The sequence below is a fragment of the Prionailurus bengalensis genome, chromosome F2 (genome assembly GCF_016509475.1).
Source record: "Prionailurus bengalensis isolate Pbe53 chromosome F2, Fcat_Pben_1.1_paternal_pri, whole genome shotgun sequence".
Taxonomy (NCBI): domain Eukaryota; kingdom Metazoa; phylum Chordata; class Mammalia; order Carnivora; family Felidae; genus Prionailurus; species Prionailurus bengalensis.
The window spans coordinates 64,332,785-64,350,673 of record NC_057353.1 but is presented as its reverse complement, the minus strand read 5'-3'; the positions used below and the strand labels follow the sequence as shown (position 1 = coordinate 64,350,673).

General features: G+C 37.0%; 1 protein-coding gene across 2 annotated transcripts in view; it reads right to left on the bottom strand.

The window, feature by feature from the left end:
• Nucleotides 1-17,889, bottom strand: part of LOC122495760 (MDM2 binding protein) — an 83,280-nt gene that overhangs the window by 14,932 nt on the left and 50,459 nt on the right. Inside the window, exons 14-17 of one of the 2 annotated variants that reach the window (XM_043601672.1) lie at nucleotides 15,713-15,874; nucleotides 9,414-9,531; nucleotides 3,006-3,161; nucleotides 125-220 (exon numbers count right to left, since the gene is read on the bottom strand). In XM_043601672.1, the coding sequence (XP_043457607.1) occupies nucleotides 125-220; nucleotides 3,006-3,161; nucleotides 9,414-9,531; nucleotides 15,713-15,874 (532 nt within the window). The remainder of the gene's footprint in view (nucleotides 1-124; nucleotides 221-3,005; nucleotides 3,162-9,413; nucleotides 9,532-15,712; nucleotides 15,875-17,889) is intronic. The other variant, XM_043601673.1, reaches the window with a different exon arrangement.

The window sequence follows — 17,889 nt, the reverse complement described above, 5'->3', positions numbered from 1 at the left end:
TGATAGACTTTCTCTTTGACTCTGTATCTCAATTTATACCATTTTGGTACAGATACCTTTACACTCACATAAGAAAAGCTTCATCAGCAACACACAGAAGAGTAAGGTGTAAATAAAAACTTACTCAATTCCATGATAATGACATACTGAGGCTTTTTCAAAAGGTAAACCCTGAAGTTTCCGAGGACTAAGTTCCGGTGTCAGAACAAAAGTCTTTTCCCTAAAACAAAAAGTTTTTCATTTGTATTTAACGTTTATTTAGTGACAAAGAGAAAGTTCAAGAAGCTACCTAAAGGAAGAAATCTGACTTCCTTCTCCATAATTGAATCTTCTATAGGATAAAGTGTAAGTAACATCAGAAAGCTTAAGAAGGAAATCAAACAAAGTTAAGCCTTAAGTGGGTTTGTCACTTGCATTTTCTGTGCCTCAAGTTTCTGAAGTCATGATGTTCTTTATTATTTACTTCACAAAACTATTTTGAGAAATGGATAAATCAAGAATGAAAAATGATTTATAGTGGAAATTTGAGAAGCTGCATTATCTCTGAAGGATTTTTTTTCCTGGTATAGTCACCTAATGTTTATGCATTTAGTGAAATTCTTTTTTGTGGAGGAATAAAGTTAATTTGAAATTTTTGGTAACAAAGTATTTACTTCCTACTATAAGGGATCCAGATTTTTCTTTGCCTGGAAATGCAGTCATCTTGACACCTACTTTAAGAGTTAGCATCCTGTTAAATACCAGAGGATACAGAGACTGCTGACTTCAATTCTGCTTCTGAAGTAGTTTTTCAATCAGCAGGTAGGTGAGAACTAATCATATGGTGAGCTTACATAAAATATTCATGCTCAACCCCATCCACATGCAGACCTGCAGGGGTGTATCAAAATCTCAGGAAGAAAAAGGTCACTGCAATTAGGTTAAGCTCTTCTGATTATTCTGGTAGGTGCCCACTCCCACCAACCCCTGCTTCTCTGCCTGAGCTGAGAGGCACTGTTCCAATGCTCAGGATCATGTTCCTGATGGAGAATAGGTTATATGGGAATGGGAGAACAATGCAGTGGTGGCCTTTACATAGTCAATAGAATGAAAACTTGGAAATGGCACATAGAAAGGCAAGCAGGTTGTACGGTACCATAAATACTTGTGCTCTCTCACATTTCCCCCCCTATGGCTTTAGTAATAAAAACTGCCCGCTTGCCACTGAAAATTACCTAGGTTGCTATTAATAAGCATTTGAAATTATTACATTAAAATGTAAGGCATATGCTAAGTAATGAGCCCTAAAAACAGAATTATATTCTAACGCGTCCATTTAAAGTGTTCCACAAAAAGTAACACTAATTAGTAACGCTAATTTAATGACCCCAGTATTTTGATGACTCATTATTAAACGAATAACTTCTTGATATAAAACAATTCAGGCACCTAGCATTTCACTTCTTCCCTTTACCCATGTGTCTCATTTCTTATTTCAACCCTCTTAGCAACTTTATGTGTTTTTCTTTAATTTTTACTCAGAACTTGTTCTTTCTAAAAGAAATGTTTCAATAAATATGTATTTTGTCAGTGTTTAATATTTCTTTGGTATACACACAGGAGTCATGCCTATACTTTAACATTTCAACAGCTCCTTGCATATGCAGACATTTTAGTAAGAATCCACAGGTTCTTGATTCATTGTTATGAAAGCTCATGGTTCGACTTTAACATTAATAGAAGATATATTGGATAATGATGTCATTCTAACACCGAGGAACCATATCAAATTTTCCTAAGTAAATTGCCCGAAAATTACCAAAAAAAAAAAAAAAAAAAAAAAAAAAAAAGTATATCTTCACTACGAGTATATCCTCCATCAGTGCATTTAGAAAGACATTCTGTTCAAAAGAGCAAAATCTATATAATTCAGTTTTGGCAAATCCATCTGACTTTGTCAATTCACATTTAATGATCCGGAAGGACAATAATCCAATAGCTAAATAAATGAAAATGTGTATATAATTCTTCACTTTCTTGATTCCCATGAAAAAGATTATCAATCTCTCAAAGTTATGAGGAAGGAAAAATCACACAATTTTTACGTCACTAAGATCATTAAGTCATTAAGACCCAGAATTATTAAGATCCTCAAGTTTTCAAAGTTGTTCCTTTTCTCTCTCCCTCTCTCTCCCTCCCTGCCTCCCTCTCATGAACATGCACATAAAGGCAATGAGCTCCGGGATTATTTGTGAAACATAACTACCTTGAAAGAAATGCCTTCCAAAATTTACCTTTAAAATCAATATTTGCCAAAACAAGTTTTGTAAAAGTGATTAAAGTGATCTATAATTTTTAAGGTCCTCTGGGAGGTTTTCAAAATAATGGACTAACATTAAAAAGAAATCGGGATGGTGAACAAATGATTCAAATCTCATGAGTAACCGATATCACAATTTTACCTATTCATTAAGTCAACTTTAGCAACATCCAGTATTATATTAACTAGTAACTTAATGGAAGTTGTCTTGGAAGTCAAATCAGTTATAAACTATTCATATAGACACTGAGTTCTTAGTAATATTACAGTTTCAAAAACATTTTTATTGTACTTTTCCATTCTCTTCAGTTGAAAGGCTGTGCTTTTTGCTAATATTGGGCATGACTGACAGTGTCATGACAGGTAATGGCAAAATCAAAACCAAAGAATAACGCAGATAAAAGAATTAAAACTTTTTTACAAGTCAAATTATAATTCTTTCTAAATAAGCATTGTCCTTTGTATACAAAGTAGAAGCTACTGACTTCTACAGGGAGTAAACAGAGGTTGCTTTCTTGTTTTCCCTATATCCAATACCACAAAACAGTAGCACATTGGCTAAGGTAAAATGTGAGAAACACTGGGATCATCCTTGAGAATTTTGCCTAAGCAGCAGAGGGCATCAACTGACTAAAGAAATGAGATGCAATGTGCTTTACAAATGATTTTTAAGAAGTTAACTGGCAATTACAAGTTTATAACTTACCCCTTTTGAATCTGTAAAGGTTGAAGATCTCCAACTGGTAATCCATCTGAAGTAAAGAATTTCAGCAATTCCTTAGCATCCAATAAGGTGACTGAATCCCGTGGACCCTCTTTGTGGCCCAGCAACTGTTCAGATGAACGAGGTAATGAGCCAGTTCTGAGAAATAGTGTTATGTAGATTAATTAAAAATGGATTAGAATTCACCGTAGTCAGGAAAAGGTGATGTGAGCAGAAACGAGAACAACAGACAAAGAAAACTACAGAATTATTATTTAGGAAAGAAAATAATGTAAAATCTTTGTGAATCATTTAGTATACAAGTATATTTTTAAAAACCTGTAGGTCACGGTGAAACTTGCAGTTACCACAGCAATAATGCTACTACTTAACTAATATAAACATAATTCTATTCTTTATAAGTGATGGCATGATTATTTAGGAGTGTGAAGTTATCAATTCTATAAAACTTAAATCTAAACTTTTTTGTACGTTCGGAAACCCCATAATCTCGTAAATTTTGACAGTAGGGACTAAATGTTCCAATTTTCTATGAATTTGAAAGATTACCTGAGGCACAACCATGAAATGAGACAGTAATCAGAAATCTCCCCAAGGTTTCTCTTAGCCATGGTTATAACATTATGAATAAGCACTGAATCATTATTACAGTTGAAATATATACAAGAGTTTATACTTCTCAAACTACTTTACATACAATATGTTCTTAATCCTCACAAATTTCCTTAACAAAGACAGAATAGTTCTTCTCTCAAAATGAAGTTACCACCTGAAAATAAGTACTTTCTAAAGCGAAAGTCAGCATACCAAGCCCAGAAAACAATCATTATTACTAATTTTCAGATAAAGATACTAACACACATTGGCTTGCATTACAAGCCATAAGCCCAGGGTGACACAGCCATTTAAAATGACAGTCAGGGGGCGCCTGGGTGGCTCAGTCGGTTAAGCGTCCGACTTCGGCTCAGGTCATGATCTCGCGGTCCGTGGGTTTGAGCCCCACGTCAGGCTCTGTGCTGACTGCTCAGAGCCTGGAGCCTGTTTCAGATTCTGTGTCTCCCTCTCTCTCTGCCCCTCCCCCATTCATGCTCTGTCTCTCTCTGTCTCAAAAATAAATAAACGTTAAAAAAAAATTAAAAATAAAATAAAATGACAGTCAGAACTAGAGTGACTCTGAATTAGGTACTATTTCTACTCTATCACTCTGCGAAGGACCCAAAAACTCACAGAAGTTTAAAAACTAGAAAAAGGAAAATACTGTAGTTCCAGAGAATGCTAACGGTTTTATCAAGCACTATCACAGATCATGCTACTGCTCTGTCACCAAAGTGCAAATCTTTCAATACCTGCACAGAAAATTAATTTCCTGACTTCATAGTAATTCACCTATTCCCTGATTATTTTATTACTCCAATCCAGCATTTTTAGTGGCGATTATATGATTAAAATGTTGACATTATGGTTTTAGACTCCTATTTCTATACATTAAAGATCAATAATCTACCAACAGTGCCCCTCTCCCCCTCCTATCCCCTTTATTTTTAAATTGAAAATATAAATCTAATAAAAAGAGTGAAACAAGAAAATACACAAATATTTTCTCTAAACTTCATTCCCTAGGAGGGCAGGAGCTACATTATGAGTTTAATTTAATTTCTACATAGCTATTCTCTAACAGTGACTCACAAAGGTTTCTTAATGAATATAACTCCCAGTCATCTTACAGGCTAGATGCAATGGGGATGTGTATAATTTGCATTTACATAGAACCCTGGACACAAGGATATCAAAGCAATATTTTAAATTTTTTTTAAGTTTTTGAGAAATAGAGCATGCGTGCATATGCACGCATGCACACACACACACACACACACACACACATATACATGAGCAAGGAAGGGGCAGAGAGAGAGAGGGAGAGAGAGAGAATCGCAAGCAGGCTCCATGTTGTCAGCACAGAGCCCTATGAGGAGCTCAATACCCTGGACCACAAGGTCATGACCTGAGCCAAAATCAGGAGCCAAATGCTCAACCAAATGAACCGTTCAGGTGCCTCCCAAAGCAATTTAAAAGTCCAGTTTATGATAAATTACACCACCAAGATATAGCTAAAATATATACAGGATAGGACTTAGGTTAAAATAACTAAATAAATAAATTAAATAATAGCACTTTATTTTGTTCAGTGTTTTCAAGGTTACAAAGTATTTTTTCATACATTATCTCATTAAACACTGACAACTTTGAAGCAGAACTGGGATTGTTATTCTTATCTTAAATTTTTTTTTTTAACATTTATTTATTTTTAAGACAGAGAGAGACAGAGCGTGAACGGGGGAGGGGCAGAGAGAGAGGGAGACACAGAATCGGAAGCAGGCTCCAGGCTCTGAGCCATCAGCCCAGAGCCTGACGTGGGGCTCGAACTCACGGACCGAGAGATCGTGACCTGAGCCGAAGTCGGACGCTCAACCGACTGAGCCACCCAGGCGCCCCTGTTATTCTTATCTTAAAGATGAGGCAACAAAGTCACACAACAGGTGAGTTTGTCCAAAGCCAAATTCTTATGACTTCTGAATTTCACTACGGGATATTCCTTAATGATCCAGTTAAGCCTGTTTTAACAAAATACAAATCTGAATATCTGCAACATAACTTTTGTTCCTAATCAAGAATTCGATGATATCTCCCCATATGGTGATACACTCATAAGTATTTGAGCAATGACTTTGTAAATATCATCGTGAGATACTAAAAAGAGTTCACTGATGATAATGTATAGACTCATCATCACTGCTTGTAATTTAGTATACAGGTATGCCTTGAGTAGGAGGAAGGAGGTGAGGGCAGTGAAAGGAGACAGATACACCAATGCAGAATGAGGTATAAAAAGTACAATAAAACAAGTTTCATGAAGGAAGTAATGATATAGTCCTTGGGTGCTTAATGAAGAAAGAGAACACTGAGTTGCAACATTTATGAACAACTTAAGAGAAAGGTGGTATTTGATCTAGATCTTGAATGACAAACAAGCTTCTAGTTCAAGATGATGGTGCATTAAACATACATGTTAACCTCCCCACTCAAAACAAATGGAAATCACAATGATGAAGTGCCAGTCACTAAATTCATAAGAAGGTTAAGAAATGAAAGGTGATGGCACAAAAACAGACACATAGACCAATGGAATAGAATAGAAACCCCAGAACTAGACCCACAAACGTATGGCCAACTCATCTTTGACAAAGCAGGAAAGAACATCCAATGGAAAAAAGACAGCCTCTTTAACAAATGGTGCTGGGAGAACTGGACAGCAACATGCAGAAGGTTGAAACTAGACCACTTTCTCACACCATTCACAAAAATAAACTCAAAATGGATAAAGGACCTAAATGTGAGACAGGAAACCATCAAAACCTTAGAGGAGAAAGCAGGAAAAGACCTCTCTGACCTCAGCCGTAGCAATCTCTTACTCGACACATCCCCAAAGGCAAGGGAATTAAAAGCAAAAGTGAATTACTGGGACCGTATGAAGATAAAAAGCTTCTGCACAGCAAAGGAAACAACCAACAAAACTAAAAGGCAACCAACGGAATGGGAAAAGATATTCGCAAATGACATATCGGACAAAGGGCTAGTATCCAAAATCTATAAAGAGCTCACCAAACTCCACACCCGAAAAACAAATAACCCAGTGAAGAAATGGGCAGAAAACATGAATAGACACTTCTCTAAAGAAGACATCCGGATGGCCAACAGGCACATGAAAAGATGTTCAGCGTCGCTCCTTATCAGGGAAATACAAATCAAAACCACACTCAGGTATCACCTCACGCCAGTCAGAGTGGCCAAAATGAACAAATCAGGAGACTATAGATGCTGGAGAGGATGTGGAGAAACGGGAACCCTCTTGCACTGTTGGTGGGAATGCAAATTGGTGCAGCCGCTCTGGAAAGCAGTGTGGAGGTTCCTCAGAAAATTAAAAATAGACCTACCCTATGACCCAGCAATAGCACTGCTAGGAATTTATCCAAGGGATACAGGAGTACTGATGCATAGGGCCACTTGTACCCCAATGTTCATAGCAGCACTCTCAACAATAGCCAAATTATGGAAAGAGCCTAAATGTCCATCAACTGATGAATGGATAAAGAAATTGTGGTTTATGTACATAATGGAATATTACGTGGCAATGAGAAAAAATGAAATATGGCCTTTTGTAGCAACGTGGATGGAACTGGAGAGTGTGATGCTAAGTGAAATAAGCCATACAGAGAAAGACAGATACCATATGGTTTCACTCTTATGTGGATCCTGAGAAACTTAACAGGAACCCATGGGGGAGGGGGAGGAAAAAAGAAAAAAAAAAGAAAAGAGGTTAGAGTGGGAGAGAGCCAAAGCATAAGAGACTGTTAAAAACTGAGAACAAACTGAGGGTTGATGGGGGGTGGGAGGGAGGAGAGGGTGGGTGATGGGTATTGAGGAGGGCACCTTTTGGGATGAGCACTGGGTGTTGTATGGAAACCAATTTGTCAATAAATTTCATAAAAAAAAAAAAAAAAGAAATGAAAGGTGAAAAAATGGTGGGTCAAACAAAAGGAATAAACTAGAGCAAGCATGTAAATGAGAGCTAGAGACAAGTCTACAAAAAAACATAGAATCTGTCTTCCTCCCATCACAAAGCCATGGTGAGACTACACTTGGGCTGAGTGGCAACGGGCAGAAATCAGGCAATGTATTTTAAGAACCCTACTAGAACAGTTGTTCAAGTACCACCCTCTCACACCTCCCTTTACCCTTGCAATTTTATCTCCAAGTGAAAAACAGAGAAGCTGTTCTCTTCGAAGATCCAGAACTGTGTCTGTCCCAGTCTCAGTGTCAATGCCCCTAGAATAAAGCCCTGTTATTGCAGTGTTGAGTGAAGGACCAAGGCTGCCTCCCTTTTGGAACCCTCACAGGTGCCCTACAGTGAAGTCTACCAGGGATGCTCCACCCTGCATCTCCCCACCCCCAACATTCAGGTGACAGCAGGCAGGCAACAGGTCTATACTTAGAGAAAATAAACACCAACTACCTATATAAAGCAGGTTGGTACTCAATTCCAAGCTAGAAACAATCAAGGACCACCAGACAGGCACTGGAGGAAAGATACACATAAGAGAAAAACACCAGAGGAACAAACAGAACAGACCCAAAGGATAATGAGATATCCAAGGAACAGATATAACAAGTCAAAAGAAGATTCCAATTAACATCCTGTTAGTATCTCCTGAATTCTCATTATTAATAAAAGAAGAGGTTGCTAATGAAAAAAATGGGAGCTGAGAACAAAAAAGAATTATTAGGAATTTAAAACAGGGCTATCAAAAAAAAAAAAAAAACACAACAACAAAAAAGATGAAAGCAAAGGTCAAGAAAGTATCCCAGATGTAGGAGTTCTGATAATACTGATCCCATCTTTGGCTCCATCTAGTTCATGCGACGACTTCTCTCGTGTTTCAAGCCTCTCAGAGGTTAACGTATGTCCTGACCAGAATGTGGAAAGGCTTGTTCTGATCTTCCCTAACGTTGTTCAGACTACTAGTAGAGATAGCAGAGTTTCTTCCCCTCTCTCGACCTCTGGCACACAGATGGCTCCATGAGGTCTGCTAAATGTTAAACACTTTGACCTCTTACAATGACCTCTGCCTATCCCCTCACTCTACAAAATCTGTGGATTAAGGTCCAGACTTTGTGGAGAATAGCTAAGCACTGGATTGTCATCAGCCTGAAACCCTGTCAGTGAGTTACACTGAACAAAACTGTGTAGAAGGTATGGAGTGGCTTGCTTTGTTTTTCCATCTCAAAGTGCCTTCTCAGTTGTGGGGATACTTTACTGTCTCTAGTCTACTTTCTAACACCCATATGGTCTGGAAAGGCATCCACTAAAATGTTAACTATGATTATGTACATCCAGAAGGTACAAGTAGAAGGTCAGGAAGAACAGTTACTTTCTCAACATTCTACTCTGTAAATACTCTACCTACTGCTTATAGGATGCATAGATTTCCTTCTTTTTTTTTTTTAATTTTTTAAACATTTTTATTCACTTTTTGAGAGACAGAGAGAGACAGAGGGTGTGAGCAGGGGAGAGAGGCAGAGAGAGACACACAGAATCCAAAGCAGACTCTAGGCTCTGAGCTGTCAGCACAGAACCTGACGCAGGGCTTGAGCCCACAAACTGTGACATCATGACCTGAGTTGGTCGTATGTTTAACTGACTGAGCCACCCAGGCGCCCCTGCATATATTTCCTTTTAATAAAACTAGAAACTACCTGTATTTCATAAACACTAAACTTAAGGATTAAGAAAAAAAATGTTCATTTAAAAATACTGAGCTATTTAAATATTACCTCATTTTTTGTTTAGCTTTTTCAAAACTTTCCAAATTTTGAAGAACATGCCTTTCTGGCCATTCCAGGGGATTGGTTTCCATTAGACTTGAAGAACCAGGTTCCACTGAACTGATGTCTAAAGCGAAAGAAACATACATAAGTACTGAAAGTGATTAACATGTTAAATTTTGTTATATAAAAATGCATACATGTAGATCCATCCATCCATCCATGTGCATGTGTACATGTATATATATAAAGCCATGTTGGATTAATTGTATAGTACTTATCTCAGGCATTCATTAAGGATATCTCTGATGGCCCAAGCAAAATGCCATTGAAAAGTTTTTGGGGGGCGCCTGGATGGCTCAGTCGGTTAAACATACTACTTCAGCTCAGGTCATGATCTTACAGTTCATGAGTTCAAGCCCCGCATCCAGTTCCGTGCTGACAGCTCAGAGCCTGGAGCCTGTTTGCATTCTGTGTCTCCCTCTCTCTGCACCTCCCCCCCCCCACTACTCACTTCCTGTTTGTCTCTCAAAAATAAAATAAACATTAAAAAAAAAGTTTTTTGGAAATGAAAAAAAAAAAAAACAAACCACTGTTAAGCTTTGCCTACTTTACTGTTTCCTCATAAGAAAAGTTATGCACTAGGGGGACCTGGGTGGCTCAGTCGGTTGACATCGACTCTTGGTTTCATCTCAGGTCATGATCTCACAGATCCCTGGGTTTGACGTCAGGCTCTGCAATAGCAGTGCAAAGCCTACTTGGGATTCTCTGTCTCCCTCTCACTGTGTCCTTTCCCCACTCACCCATGTCTCTGTCTCTTCCAAAATAAATAAACTTAAAAAAGAAAGAAAGAAAAAAGTTATGCCCTAGAATTCAGAAAACGAATTAGCACTATGAGGACTCCTGTGAATAAAAGCATAACTTTGTTATTTTTTTGTGAAACTAAATGAAAAGGAGGCAACTGTATGGAGAATATACTGGATATTATGTGATTTTTCATTCCAGGAACAGGAATTAATAGCATTATTTGGAAAATTTCATATCTTGAAAAGAGATTACTTCATTCTCAAAAGTATGATAATATAGTAAATAACATATGATGTTCTCAGATAAAGGTTACCTTAGAAAGAATTCTCACTTATCCATTAACCTAAGATGCCTTAACATATACATCTTCAAGTAAATCGCTAACATTAAGTGTTATTTCACCGCTAGTAAAATATTTTATGTAAGAGTGTGCTTATCTTTCTAGTTACTATGTTACAATGAACCAACACAGAGATTGCTAAAACATCACAATTCTCATCAAAAACCTAAAGAGACAGCTTCCATTCAAATGATAAATTATTAGTACATCGAAACTATTTAACACTGGAAAAATTACTAACTGTACTACTTTTGGGATTCCAAAACTATCTTATTTTTAAAATTTGTTTTGAACTATTACACACTGTTCTAATAAATTAACTGAAAATTAATGGACATCAGTTGTTTGACTAACCATCAGCTCTGACAAAAATACCCATTTTATACTTTGGGGGTCTTACAAAATGATGATTTAGTAAAGGAGTTTTTACATACAAGAAAGGAAAAAAAATAGGGGCGCCTGGGTGGCGCAGTCGGTTAAGCATCCGACTTCAGCCAGGTCACGATCTTGCGGTCCGTGAGTTCGAGCCCCGCGTCGGGCTCTGGGCTGATGGCTCAGAGCCTGGAGCCTGTTTCTGATTCTGTGTCTCCCTCTCTGTCTGCCCCTCCCCCGTTCATGCTCTGTCTCTCTCTGTCCCAAAAATAAATAAACGTTGAAAAAAAAAATTTTTTTTAAAAAGAAAGAAAAAAAATAAACATAAATGAAAATAGAAGCCAATTACATGTTCTTTTCCCTTTATTTATTAAGCTATTTAACCTTGAACATTTTAAAATATCTTTAATTACTACAGTGGATGGTTCCCAGCAAACACCATCCAAAATACCACTTCTCATTTCTTAAGGGTACTGAAATATTTTATACAGCAGTAGCTTTATAATGAAATAATCTACTTTTTAATGTTGACATGGCTTTCCACTAAAAGTATAAAGAAAATATCATTAGCAGATCTGAACATTTACACGCTGAGTTCACAAAAGAATACAAGAATGTTAAATAAAAGTAAACATTATTGTTCCTAAATATTACAATATAATTAATTGTTCACTCCAGCTACACAATTTACATAAATATAAATGACAGAGGCTAAACAAACATTCAGATGCACTTTTGGGGAATAATCTAATTGAATTCTTACAGTAAAATAAGACACAATATTTTATCTTTGTGGCAGTCAGGACACCAGGACATGCTGACAACCAAAAAGCACAAAAAGGGCCTCCGAAACCAAGAACATTGCTTCTTTAAAAAAAAAAGTGTTTTACTTTACAGGAGAAACAAAGAAATAAAAGTGATTCTATAGGGAAATAGGGATTCAAAACCTTCCCTACACAAATCACAGCAAACAAAAAGGAAGTAATACTGCAGATGATAATATGTGGATAGTAATATAGGCCATTATAACCTGACATACATAAATATGAATAGATCACAAAGAAAAGGTTATATTGTAATTGGCATATTCTGTTTAATAAAGCAAGAATTATAAACACATACTAGGAGATTCTTACTAACATATTTGAAATAATAAAACTGTGATCTTATAAAATTACCTAGAAAACCCATTTATACAGTGTGTTTATGTCCCCAGTGGTCTGAGGTGAAGGAGACAGTTACTGCATTTTGGAGTTCAGATATCACATTTGGCACTGTAAGTTTTTAGCAACTCTGTGGCAATGATTATATAAAATGGTTAGATCAAGACATTTTCTCCATGCTGATTTTTATTTGTTATATATGCTAGAGATTTTATAAAAAAAAAGAAAGAAAGAAAGAAAGAAAGAAGAAAGAAAAAGAAAGCAGATCAATAACTCTAACGATTGTCAATAATTCCTAATGAGCGTGGTTGTTAAACAATGGGTCACAATATGAAACATGATTGACATTATTGCTTCTTTTGCTGTATAATTCACATATAGATGTACTTACTGAAACAAAAGCTACAAGGAATGTTAAAAATCAAAACTTCATTCTTAGAGGAGTCATGTTCAAATATATAACCTGTCAAATTTCAGTTCGCGCTCCAAAAAAACAAAACAAAACAAAAAAAAAACAACACACAAACTTCAAGGTTTCTTTCATTTGTTCAACATTATTTGGGGAGAAATGAATTCCTATGTGCCAGGTACTGTACTAAGCTCTAGGGTATTGGAGACAGTAAGCAGGCACACTCCTTATTCTCAAAGAACATATGGTTCAGAATAAAGACACACAATTAATAAAAAATTACATACATAGCATATAATTTAAAATGTAAAAAATAATTCAAAGAAAGATACAGAAAATGAGTACAAAAGGAATCAACTTAAAGTGAGGAAGGTCTGGGAAAACCTTTTTCAGGAAGTTAACATTTAAGTCAGTCTGAAGAATGACTGTCAGTTCATCAGGAAAGACTGGGAGAAAAGTATTCCAGAAAGAAGATACTGCATGTATATAGTTCCCGAGATGGAAAGGGATGTGATGTGCTCAAGGAACGGAAAGACTCTCTGTGGTACTAAGGAAACAGAAATGTGACACAGGAGGAAGCTAGAATTCTAGAAGCTAGTATGAGCGCAGACATCATGTAGGGCTTTTGTAAGCCATGTTAAGGATGACACATTCTATGTATAATGGAAAGTAATGGCAAAGGTTTGAGCAAAGGAGTGATATAATCTGATTTACATTTTAAGATGAGCACCCCATAACTCAGTGTGTTAACAGTGTCCTAGAACTTGACTTTGTATGGGTAACTAGAAGATACATATCCTTACTTACAAAAAAACAATTATTTCAGCCCTTCCTACCTTCCAACTGTTATCTCCTGTACAAATCCTCTGATTAGGGCAACTTCTCTTTTGGTCTCAGTTTGCCCTTTCTTACCTCCATGACCCTGGGTATATTACTTCTTCTCCCTGGAAAATCCTATCTTCTCCGCTCTCTCTAGAGCCCATGAATCACTCAAGACCTACATCAGAGTCCCTTGGCTCCTAACAAAGTGTTCTGTGACTATCCTACCCTTGTTATATTCCTTTCCTCTAAACTCACATTCATTAACTTAAAAACTAATATATGGCACTTCATATCAGGCAACTTTTTTTTTTTGTCTAAGTTTATTTGTTTATTTTTTTATTTTTTTCAATACATGAACTTTATTGTCAAATTGGTTTCCATACAACACCCAGTGCTCATCCCAAAAGGTGCCCTCCTCAATACCCATCACCCACCCTCCCCTCCCTCCCACCCCCCATCAACCCTCAGTTTGTTCTCAGTTTTTAAGAGTCTCTTATGCTTTAGCTCTCTTCCACTCTAACCTCTTTTTTTTTTTTCCCTTCCCCTCCCCCATGGGTTTCTGTTAAGTTTCTCAGGATCCACATAAGAGTGAAAATATATGCATACCAGGCAACTTTCTAAGCAATTATAAATAATTCATTTAATCCTCATAACAACCTTTGTCATTTCCAATTTATTTTTTTTTTAATTTTTTTTAATGTTTATTTATTTTTGAGACAGAGAGAGACAGAGCATGAATGGGGTAGGGGCAGAGAGAGAGGGAGACACAGAATCTGAAACGGGCTCCGGGCTCTGAGCTGTCAGCACAGAGCCCGACACGGGGCTCGAACTCACGGAACGCGAGATCATGACCTGAGCCGAAGTCGGCTGCTCAACCGACTGAGCCACCCAGGCGCCCCTGTCATTTCCAATTTAAATATTAAAAATAACTTGAAGCTCAGAGAGGTTAGAAAACTTGCCCAAAGTCATATAGCAAGTAAGCTGCAGAGCGGCTCCCATCTTGTTAGTCTGGTTCCAGAGCCCATGATGCAACCAAGAAACTATGTCTCTTTATTGAACATATCCCCCATTTACAAGGAACCTTACACTGTCTCCAACATCTTTGACATTACTCTGCATTGCTATTGAACTTTGTTACTGATACGTAATGATGATGATAATGATAATACAAATAACAGCTCACAGGTTTTTGGCATCCATTGTGTTGCTTATGCATCAACTCGTCTACTCCTCGCAATAACCCTAGTAAGTGGGTGATATTAATCCCATTTAAAACATGAGGAAACAGAAGCATGAGGAGGTGGAAAAACTGCCCAAAGACATTCAGCTAACAAGTGACAAAACTCAGATTTGAGCCCTGGCACTCTAGCTCCAGGGCCTGGGCTCTTGAAATGTCACAGCATGCTGTATTTGCATTTTGCTTTCAAAACAGATCATAAGCCATAAAGTTTTTGTGTACCTTTATGGTGTCAAAAACAGAAAACTCATTCAACAAACATTACTGTTAACTTGATTCTTTGGTCATTTTCTTATTAACGTATGGAATAAAAAAGGATTCTCATGGAATAAAAACAAAAAATTATCCTGGACTTTTAAAATGCTAGGCAATCACCAAATGCTTTCTTGTTAGATCCTGTAAAGCTTCACTCCATTCAAATTCATCACAAGAATAGGAACCAGGAAAATAGGAAAAAAATGCAAATGAATACAGAAATGATATCCTGCTCCTTCAGTGAAGTCTGGTGACTGTTCCTGCTACAATGAATGGCAAATGTGGAGCATCTTACTGTACATAGTTTTAACTATAGTAAATTTACTGCATAGGTCCTACTATTCTTATCTCATAAAAACGTAACTCAATAGAAATCCACCCTTTCTAGTAGCTTTGTAAAAGCAGTAAGAGGAACCACCTTAAAATGCTTCTCCCTCTGCTCAAAAACCTCCTTAAAGAAAGGAGTGATTGGGATGCCTGGGTGGCTCAGTCCGTTAAGCATCTGACTCTTAACTCAGCTCAGGTCATGATCTCACCATTTGTGAGATCGAGCCCCGTGTCGGGCTCTGTGCTGACGGCATGGAGCCTACTTGGGATTTTCTCTCTCTCCCTCTCTCTCTGCTCCTCCCCTGCTCGCCACACACACACATGCATGAGCTCTTTCTCTCTCAAACAAACTTAGAAAAAAAAAAAGAAGTGATCAGAAACTTTTTAATATTCAAATGATGAGAAATAGTTCATCATATATACACACCATACTTGACTATGCAAATATATATCACTAATTAAATTTATAAGATACATCTTGATTTGACCAACATTTTATTAGTTTTAATGATAAATCACTATAATAAATGCTAAACATACAAAAAGAACCAATATTTAAACCAACAAAAAACTTACCATTTGACATATCGGAGGTTTTAATTTTGTCTGTCTTTATTGAAATTGTTTTAGGAAGAAAAGCATCAAAATGATCTACAAAGTGTTCCCTTGTGAGTACTAACAGATTTTTGAGTTCATCAACAGAAACTACTTCAGGCTGCTTTGCCAACTTTCTCCTTTCTGTAAGACAACAAAACAATATAATTAACCATATGCCTATTATTTTAAAGCCTCTCTAGAAGTACATCCACTACTCTTTCATGGGAAATGTTTTCAAAAGTAAAACAGTTGAATTTCTCCAGCAAATCAACATGCCTATTTTCCTTTTAATCTCATTTGTAGGTAATGACAGAATTTCCAGTAATGTGAGATAAACAAAACTAGAATAATCTGTTAATGCCAACAAGTGATAAATGGTAAATATATAGTTTACAAGTTTTCAGAATATAGTGCAGACCATTAAGGACGTTGGTGTTTATGTGAAAATAAAACCTGTAAGACTCTCAGTTACATGTGGTCACTTGACCAATTCCATCTATTTCTTCTCCTTCCTAAAACCTAAATCTACAACAAAGGAATAAAAAAAGGTCAACAAAAGCAGAAACAATTAATAATGACAGTTTTTGACATTTTAGAAGAAGAGATGATGTTGGAACAGTAACTGAGTTGGTACCGGACAGGAAGGGTCCACTGGGTGCCTGCAAAAGCACTACTATGTGGTATTAGAAGACGACGGTGAGATCCAGGTTAAACTAAGACTGGACGCATGGATGTTTAGAAAAGGAGGAGACAACTAAATAAAGGTCTTCACCCCACCCTCCACCCCTCACAGCCAGGAGACTGTTCTCATTTTGGGGGGAGGAAGCTGAAAAAGAGTCCCAGCCTACTGGTGTCATCAGGCACACCGAAAGGTAGCACTGAAGCTGGGGCTAAAACTGGGGGATTAAATAGAGGTCTATATACTGAAAGGTCCAACTCCAAGCGCTGTAGCCAGAAAGCTAGGAGGCATAAATGCCTCCCAAGAAAGATGAAAGGATTCCGCTTTTGAAAAACTGAATGCCCCCAGAGAAAAGAGCTTGGTCCTGATATTGAGGCAGAGGTAGGGACAGGAGCTCACAAGCAAAATGTTGATTTGTAACTCCACCACTCTAGAGTACATCTTGCCAGACAGTATATTAGACTAAAGTCCACAAAGCTTCCCATTTAAAACAGGACAGACAGAAACGAGTAACTACACATTTAAGAAAAGGTGTTGAGGACAGCGGGGACTCTGCATTTCCACGGTCTTATGTTTACACATGTAAGACTTGAATTCAGTAACACCTGTAGCTCCCTTCTCCCAGCTGTCACTCTTTGAGCTAGTCTGGAGAAGAAACAAGGCATTCGCTGATCAGATCCTTCTCCCCAACCTTCCTCTGAGCTGGCAGGTTCTCAGAATTTATGCTCTCTGCAATGTGATAAGGGCCCTGCCCCAACAGGGCCTAGCTTTTCAGTTGCCTAGCTCTTCATTCAAGAAGGGGAAATTCAATTCTGGGTTATATATCAGAAAACTCACCTGGCCATAGATCTAAAAAGTCATATCCTTCAGTCAAGCTTTTACCTGTTATTTATTTCCATCTGTGTGTTTTTACGTTTATTTCTCAACTGGGTGGGTAAGGAGGTTTATTTATTGCAACCCTCAAAATAGGAAAAAATCTAAGATGAAAAGAAAGACTAAAGCAAGCAAAGAGGAAAAAAGAGCCCAGCAGGAAAAAACAAACAAAAAAGAAAAAAACATTGCAGAGAACAAAAGAAAGCTTGCTATCATTAATATTCTCATAGAAATAATCAATGCTTTGATAAAGGAACAATTGATGAACAAGAAAAAAACTTTTTAAAATTAAGTACATGAGAACTCAAATTTTAAACATACCATAAAAGGGCTTAAAATAAAATGCCAGATATTGTCCAGAAACTAGAACAAAAAACAATATGGAAATAGGAAAGAAAATTGGGTATTCTGTCCAGAAAAACCAATATATAATTAATAAAAGTTCTAGAAAGAGAAAAAAAGAGAAAGGGAAAGAAATTCTTAAAGAGATAAAAATTTTCAGATGTAAGAATATGAATCTTATATTGAAATGGCTCATTGAATGGACAACTTTAAAAAACTGGGGGCAGAGGGAGAGGACAGCAAATACATACACACTATGATT